The following is a 9,154-nucleotide window of genomic DNA, read 5'->3' as shown; positions in this document are numbered from 1 at the left end:
GTTAATTATCACTCAGAATATTCATAAATAAATGACGATTGTCATGAAATACTTATTATGGTGGATGTCTATTAAGGAATAATATCTTGTATATGGAGTACTAGTTTACATGTAGTTCTATTTGTAACTAGGTCACTTGTTCCCCAAGCAAATCACCTACATGTTGTACTATATTAATGCCCCTTATATAGGAATAGGATACGACTATAATCCTATACAACTCTTTATCTTTCCAATCTTAATTTCACAACAATGAGATCAATAATTTTTTTAATAATCATGATTATTTCTAACAATGATATATTTTTTCCAAATAAATAAGTCACTCATTTATGTCAACTGACTCTTTTTCTGTAATTTAATCAATTCATATATTACTTTACTTTTTCTTTTTACACAAAATCACCTTAAATCGACACAAAATCGTGCATTGCTTAATGGAATTAGCAATTACGTATTATGATATTTTATTTTTGTGTATTAAGACCAACAATTGGTCTTGTAAGAGGTCGCCTACTTTTAGTTTAAACCTAGTTTTAGACCTAGGTTATGCCCCGAATAAGAAGAAATTTCATTTATTAATATAATACTTTATGATAATAACACTAAATACAACTTAGTTTAGTGGTTATGACTTTAGTATATGTACCCGAGGTCTTGAGATCAACCCCTATACAATTCAATTTCTAAATTTTTTTTATTGTACATGAATTACATGAGCTAAAACTTCCTAGGGAGAGCGCCACGTGGCACACTTTCTTGTTTATGCACGCCTTTTAATATATTTGTATAGATTAGGCACGGTCCAAACCCAATAATAAAAGAGAACATGCCACATTTTCTAATATAATGACTAGTTTAATCTATTTCGGGACCAGTTTAATCTATTTCGTGATCAGTTTAATCTATTCAGTAATGACATCCTATAACCCATTCAGTGACTAGTTTAATTCATTTAGTGACTAGTTTAATCTGTTCAGTAAGACTACCGAGTTATTTTTTGAAACTGTTTGTTGTAGTTCGATAATCACGAAAACAAAGGAAGGAAAAGAGAAGGGATGACTAGGATAGTGTTAGGTTAGAGTGAGATGGAATGAGCTTGTTAGAAAAATTCAATCTTAAATTCGTCTAATTTTATGTTATAATTAGACTGCCTATTCTAATAATTTGTGTAGCACTAAATTCACATTATCTTCCAAAAGAATAAAACAAATACTGTACTCTTTTTTTTCCCCCTTAAATGGTCTTAACTCTTTAAGTATAGAAGTAGAAAAATATCTCTATATAAAGACATGTACCTTGTGATTGTGGTCGGATTTTTTGCGCTTTTTGAGCATGATAAACTTAACTTTTTCACACGCTAGTATTAGTATATAGTGGTCTCACAAAGTCTTAAAAAAGACGGTATCACGTTAGTCTTAATGTGAGACCTGACCAGCCTAAGAGATATATATTTTTAAAAAACGGACTGTGTCTCACAAATTCTCACGACAATATTTTGGTGAATTAGTTAATATTTTTTGGCAAATTGGCTAAGTATTTTAGCACAATAGTTTAAAGCTGATAACCTTTATGTAGACTTCCATTGTTTTTAGTTAATATATTCAATACACTAGTTAGTGTTGTTCTATAATTAGTTATGATTATTGAGCATTATTATTTTGGTTTCTAATATAAATGAAGAAACAACTTTTTTACAAATCTAAAATGTCAAATACAAAAGACAACCTGAAAAAATAACTTAAAAAAACCTAGCATTTGGAGTAATTATTGTACCAATTTCAGTTTCGTTCTTGGAATTTATTTTTTTAGTCTTCTGAAAATGACTTTTCTTTCTTGCACTTCATCTCTTTATTTTTGAACCATAAGGGTATAAAATAACCAGTGTAGTTGTACTTGATGAGCATCGTTCTTCTACGATTGGTTTTGTAGTTAAGACTTTGTTTATAATTTTAGTAGTATTTTCGTAGACTTCTTGGAGTGTCTTTCTTGCATCTATATCTTGACTTTTGAGAATGAGATTGTAGGACTAATTTTTCTCGTGGTTTCATATCGCCATGGGGTTACATTGGTTTATCTATTCATTTCTCTTTTCCACACTTTCCTCTTTACATATCTAATTCACCTTTTGCACATATACTTATGTAGTATTTTTGTGACTGAACGCATGTGCATGATTCTCAAGGCATGAAAATACAACAATCCTAGCAGCATAACTATTACTTCATATTATTTAACTATTACGAATAAATTAATAACTAATAACATTTAGGTATTAGTTATGTTTTTCAAATAAAAAAAACTTTCAAATGCAAAAGTTATGTTTTCAGTACAAAAAGTGTTATGATATGTTTCTTCAAAGTTTTTGCAAGTGCAAGTTATCATCTAACAATGGGCAGTATATATTACCCTTTGTGATGAATATGTGTCAACTCTTCTTTCACTTCAAACATGACAAACATCTTATCAGGTGAAAAAAACAAAGTAAGTATTTGTGGACATTGTCATTGAGAACCCGTGCTCAAATATTTTACTTACATCTAAATTAAAGATGCAAGTGTTTATGGACATTGTCATTGAGAGAATGTTTATGTGTGATATTGAAGTTAGGGTCAATAAAATGCATTATAATATGGAATAATGATATAACTAATATACTGCAGCGCTTAACTAATATACTCCAGCACTTAACTAATTCATCCAAAAGTATTTAAGACTAGCATTACTAATAGGTGCAAACGCTTAACAAATTCTACTGTTGGTTTGATGCACGTGCGTGATGTCAGCATAACATCAGTGTTCTCACGTTAACACTAACATGAGATCGTCTCTCAAAAAACGGACTCTAATGGTCTACATCCATTGTTGTATGATTGTCTTTTTTTCCCTTAAGAACTGGTTATATAATTATTGAGTCATTGTCCCGTCTGTATACACCAAATATTTGATCTATCCCTTAACAAAATGCAATCAAGTTTTAAAAGTTGCCCATTAGTAAACTTCTTAACTCCTAATTGTAATAGGAGAAATACAAAGTTTAAGTATTCTTATCAATATTACTTTGTCGTGTGGTGGAGACTTGCACAAAACATGTAGTTTAATATACTCCATCCATTTCAAAATATAAAGCACGCACAATATTCGAGGTCAGACTTTAACCATTAATTACTCTCAATCTATGTTGATAAAAAGAATATAAAAATAATGCTATTATAGTATCAAGACGGATCCAACGATATAATTTTTATAATATTTGCTTAACATGTTATGAGAGATATTTTTGATCAGAAAATTTTTTCATAAAGCGTGAATGATTTGGGGAGAATGATTTGGGGCAATATTATACGTTGTTATGTTTATTATTATTATTATTCTGCAACATATGAACCCTCGTTATGATCACTTAGGTTACATATGAACCATCGTTGTAAATATTTGAATGTATGATTGTCATTTGTTATAATATTATAACATATCAAGAGTCGTTATACTAATTTATAATCAATAGAGTATTAGAGTGGTTTTACAATTATTTCGATACCAATGTACTACTAAAATGATTAAACATATTGATAAGATAGTTTATTTATACTTTATTATATATAATCACAACATAATACATATATACTGCGCTATGTTTGTTATTGTTATTGTGATTGTTATTATTAGCATTGTTGCTACTATTATTATTAGTATTTGTATATATTGTTATTGTTATTGTTATTGTTATTGTATGTTATTGTTAGTATTCTTGTTTTTATTTGTATTACTATTGCTATTGTAAGCATTGTTACTACTACTGTTACTATTTGTATTATTATTATTATTATTATCATCGCTTTATGTTTAGTATTATTACTATTCTCATTGTCATCATAGTTATTTACAAACTTATATATCAATCATAATTCTTATAATAATAGATCATTTATATAAACCTTAAAATTGATCATCTATTCGTTATTATTTTCGTTGATTATTATATATATTATTTGAACATATGAAAAGTCGTTCTACTTCTTTACTCATTACAATGGTTTTACTCAGTCGATTAGTCCAAATACGAGTTCACTAAGAGAATACACTAAACATCACGGTAAACAATATAGTGTTTTTATTAGTTTTTTCGTTATCGGCCATATATCTATCGCACGCATACATGGGGGATAATGATTTGGGAGTATAATTTTGTATTATTATTATTGTGCAACATATGAACCCTCGTTATAATCGCTAAGGCCTCATATGAACCATCATTGTAAACATATGAATGTATGATTGTCATTTGTTATAGCATTATAACATATTAAGAGTCGTTATACTAATTTATAATCAATAGAGTATTAGATTGGTTTTACAATTATTTTGATATCAATCTTATATTAAAATGATTCAACATATTAGTATTTATATTGTTATTGTTATTGTTATTATTAGTATTCCTGTTCTTATTTGTATTACTATTGCTATTTTTAGTCTTGTTACTTTTACTGTTATTATTTGTATTTTTACCTATTATCATTGTCGCTTTATGTTTATTAGTATTATTATTCTCATTACCATTACATCTATTTACAAACGTATATATCAATCATAATGCTTATAATAATAAATCACATTTATATAAAGTTTGAAATTGATCGTCTGCTCGATATTATTGTCGTTGGTTATATAATATTAAAACATACGAAGAGTCGTTCTACTCCTTATTCATTAGAGTGGTTTTACGTAGTTGATTATTCGAAATAAGAGTTGACTAAGAGAATACACTAAACATCACGGTAATCAATAAGTGTTTTTATTGGTTTTTGTTGTCATCCATATATTTATCGCACACACACATATGTATATATATGTCGATCTTAATACTTTTATTATTATGATCCGTTTACAAAATCCATAACAAAATCAAGATGGCCCGATCAAGAGTTACCCGAAGTTGAATTGACGTTCCATAGCGAATGGACCCAATGTTTCACAATGATTGAACAAATGCCATTACTAATTCAAACCGAGTATATTTGACTTAACTCAATTGTACATGAAACCTAAATACGACTTGCGCAAACCCGACAAAAAAATGTCAACGGACGATCATACTCGGGAATGGATCGACTTCTAAATGGAACGCTCAGGCCTGTCCGGCACCAGAAAATCCAATAATTCAAACGTGTTCGACCCAGTTGAACAAAACCTGACCAATCATGACCTGGGGCACTGACAATCAAAATCCTGACCTGTCCGAATATGACCTGGTTCATCGTGAGTATATCCATAACTTATTTGAGAACCTATTTTGACACCATTACAGCCATTGCCATCCCTATATGAGACGGGGTGAGTACTATTATTACAAACCAACAGGCCGAAAATTTCGTAAAAAAAAATAAAAAAATGGGAGAAGACTTTGAAAAATGACTTGGAAGTTGGAATCTATCGTATGGTAATGGTCTGTATGGAGTATTGGACTATGGAAGCTTGGAAGGAGAACGGCCGCTGAACGGGGATTGGGTAGTCTACTATACTTCCTTTCCTTCCTTGGAAATTGTGCAACTTCCTTATTTCCTTAGTTTTTACAGATACTGAAAATGCGGGAAGATAAATCCGCCATTCCTTCCTCATCATTCATTTTCTCTCTCCTAATCTTCTCTCTCCTCACCATCGCCGTTTCATCCACCAACGATTCCCAGGTATAGTATATATCCTTTTCCATTTTTCACATCTTCTTTTTTAAAATTTCAGACAAATAACAACTATTCATATTATACCATTATTTTGCAGATCCAATGTAGCAAACAATGTATCGCTTTTAATTGTGATAGTATGCTCCCAAAATTTAATTCAATCAATCTTTTCTCTTTCTTATTTCGCCTACATATTTTCATCTGAAATTGTCTCTTTTTTTTTTGGGATTTTTGAAATACAGATGTTGGTATCAAATATGGGAAATATTGCGGGGTAGGGTACAGTGGATGTGCAGGAGAGAAGCCTTGTGATGATGTTGATGCTTGCTGCAAAATTCATGACGATTGTGTTGACAAACATGGTACTTTTTTTTCTCCTCATTTTGCAAGTATAGTAATTTTATCTTTAATGTTGTTTTTTTGGGGGTGATCGAATTCTTAGTGGGTTTTTGGAGGAATTATATGAATTGTGCAAGTAATGATTTAATTTCTGTTTCTTAATTCGGTGTAATTAGGCTCCGTTTGATTGGGAGGAGATTAATGTTATTAGATTTAGAAGTGACTGCTGTTTTTTGGAGTGATTGTGTTAGGGAGATTTGAGTTGGAGATGGGTGTTGTGGAAAGAAAGAAAATGCAATTTGTTTGTTTAATTAGTTAGTTGTTCACTTGGATCTATGTTACTTGGCTTCTTCATTTTGTTACATAGTTATGTCGGATTCGACACACTAGGACATGTGTATGATCCTATGGGTACTCATACACTTCAGTTTGGGCAAAAATCATGGAAAATTTTCATAAAATGGACAAGTTTTACACTTAGACATGAGCTGGTGTTCGACATGGTACCCGAGTATTCTTGCTATATCTTATGGCATGGTGGAAGACCTGGGGGAAATTTAGTTCATGTAGTATGTAGTTTCCCGTTACCAGCATAATAATTCGTGATTCCTAAATCTTAAAGTGGAGATGCCATTGAAATGACTCTGTTTGTTGTGATTTTAATTATGTTCTTTGGCTTTCTTGTTGGAGAGGAAATGCTGCCCCTGAAATATATGTCAAAATGACTAGGAGTTAACATTGTGATTGAAGGATTGCAATATGATTTTGTGCTTTCTTTGGTAATGACTGCATGATTAAAGAACTACAGTTTTTATGCAGCATTTATGATTATTGATGAGAAGTAAGATAAATGACCATTAGCAGAACAGAGTGAAGTTCAACCAGTCACATCCTATGGTAAATGCACTCTGTTCCAATTGTGATTAGGGGAAAAAGGAGAGGAAAAAAAGAGAGCACAGAAGCATTCCCATTGTATAGTTATCCAATTTATATGGCGTGTATGGAATTGTATAGTTATTGTCAAATAGAGATTTGAGACGATTTTTTGATAGATAAATTAAGTTCAAAATTGATACAAGAGTGAATGTGCTGATATCATCTACCTACTTCAAACAGACACAAAGGGCCAACAAAAACAATGAATTAGTGATGAACTATAGAATTTAGCTAGGAATAGTGACAAAGTAGAAAGAGGAAAAAAGTGGTGAAGTGGTATCCTATGAAATTATTGCATATATGCAATACAATTGAAGTGTTTGAACATCACGATGATGTATTGGAATTTGGGACTAAGAAAACCCTTTTTTCAGAGATTGATTGCAAAAATCTTTAAGGAGATTGACAAATATGTAAACACATGAACGTGTTTCAGAATTTGGCGGGATCCATATTACATGGTGGTGGTTGTTGAAACATGTTTGAGTGTTAGACTATAGATTAGCTAGTATGAGATCTGGAAGAGATAGGAACCTTCTGGTCTATAAATATGTCACATAGAATTCGGTATGGGAATGGGAAATGCAAAAATGGAGGAAGGTGAAAACATGATTTTTGAACAACTAGGAATATGGAAATGCGAAAACTAAAACAGCGAATCAATTATGTTGCCTCAAGTCTAGATTCGTTCGTCTATCATCAACAGTTTTGTGTTTATTAGGAAGGTATCAGGGTTAGTTTGAATGTATTTACAGAGATTCCTTTTAGACAGAAAAAAGAGCATTTACAGATTTTACGGATCCATATAGAAGTATTTAGTGATCATTTAAAGAAGAGATTTCTCCTCAGCTTCCTTGAATTTCTGAATTAAGTTCCCTAAACTAGACGTGAACTTCATGAGAATTTCCATTTGCTATAGATAGCATTCCTGTTCAATTGCTCTCCAGGGTGTTGTAGTTTCTCCAATGTAAATTCATTTCTTTAGAGTTTAGAGGGTTGCCACAGGGGTGAGGTAGCGCTAATGGAGGAGGAGAGAATGGCTAATTGCAGTCTCATCTCTTTTCTGTCATCTTGACATTCTTCTATTAACTTGTGTTGAAGTCTTGTACAGTGGTGTCCAAGACCAAAGATCACATCCCGTCTACATTCCTACTGTCCTCTATGGCCGCTTAAACACCAAAAGTTTCTTCCTTCGTACTCTTGTACTTTAGGATGAGTAATGCGTAGGGCATGATGAAAGCACAAATGCAGCTCAACACTACTAACAGCCGGTAAATGAACTTTTCAGGTATGACAAATGTAAAATGCCATGAGAAATTCAAGAGATGCATCAGGAAAGTGCAGAGATCTGGAAAGACCGGATTTTCCAAGGAATGCCCTTATGATGTTGTGGTGCCTACTATGGTACAAGGAATGGATATGGCTATTTTGATGAGTCAATTGGCTACCCCGAGGGTTGAACTTTAGCCCAATATTGCATTGCTTTAAGAGCTGAAGCATTAAAATTGGCTTGCTACTGTAGAAAAAACACTGAAAATTTTGTGCTTCAGGATAGATTCAACCATTGAGGAGTTATACTAGGATTATTTAAAGGTTATTTTTTGCCAGGAAAACCAAGGATTCATTTATTCATTATATTCAATTTCTTTACACGGCAATTGTCAGGTATTAGTGAATATACTTCTCTTTTTTCCTTTGTTTGGTTTAACGAACTACAACAATTCGGCTAAAATTTGATTCAATTGATCAATAGTACTTAAGTATGCTTATGTGATTGGAATCTAATCTAAGTAGGAGGTTTTAAGTTAAGTATGACATAATCTAAATTCTATACGAAATCTATATATATAAATATATTAAAAGGCATTGCGTAGTATAGGGTTTGATTCCAAGACCTCAAGTACATATACTAAAGTTTTAACCACTAGACTAAGTTGTATTTAGTGTTGTTATCATAAAATATTATATTAATAAATGAAATTTTTTCTTATCCGGGGCATAGCCCGAACCTAACAACTAGATCTAATTTTAAAATAAGAGTCGATCCAAATTTGTAATTTGGCTGGGTGAGATTGAATAGGACTTTGGATTTTATTTAACAAACTTTCACCCTTATGTTACCTTGAGGTTCTTATAGAGAGTAATATGAGAAAGTTCAAACTTTGGAGAGTAGCCTACAATTTTAAACAACAAAA

At 31.5% G+C, this 9,154-nt stretch overlaps 1 protein-coding gene across 1 annotated transcript; it reads left to right on the top strand.

Moving 5' to 3' along the window:
• Positions 1-5,275: 5,275 nt before the first annotated feature.
• On the top strand, positions 5,276-8,673 carry LOC104883948 (probable phospholipase A2 homolog 1). The gene is made up of 4 exons (XM_010668527.4): positions 5,276-5,690; positions 5,782-5,821; positions 5,927-6,046; positions 8,248-8,673. Exons 1-4 carry the CDS (start codon positions 5,589-5,591, stop codon positions 8,424-8,426), a joined length of 441 nt encoding a protein of 146 aa, XP_010666829.2. The 5' UTR covers positions 5,276-5,588; the 3' UTR covers positions 8,427-8,673.
• The last annotated feature ends 481 nt before the right edge of the window (positions 8,674-9,154 follow it).

Source organism: Beta vulgaris, chromosome 8, assembly GCF_026745355.1.
Source record: "Beta vulgaris subsp. vulgaris cultivar EL10 chromosome 8, EL10.2, whole genome shotgun sequence".
Lineage (NCBI taxonomy): Eukaryota > Viridiplantae > Streptophyta > Magnoliopsida > Caryophyllales > Amaranthaceae > Beta > Beta vulgaris.
This window is presented reverse-complemented; position numbering and strand designations above follow the sequence as displayed.

Bases quoted from the DNA above. Each gene is read 5' to 3' on its own strand.
- LOC104883948 (XM_010668527.4), top strand. From the start codon at position 5,589: ATGCGGGAAGATAAATCCGCCATTCCTTCCTCATCATTCATTTTCTCT. The intron at 5,822-5,926 runs GTATGCTCCCAA...TTTGAAATACAG, and splicing joins TATCGCTTTTAATTGTGATA to ATGTTGGTATCAAATATGGG. The intron at 6,047-8,247 runs GTACTTTTTTTT...TGAACTTTTCAG, and splicing joins CGATTGTGTTGACAAACATG to GTATGACAAATGTAAAATGC.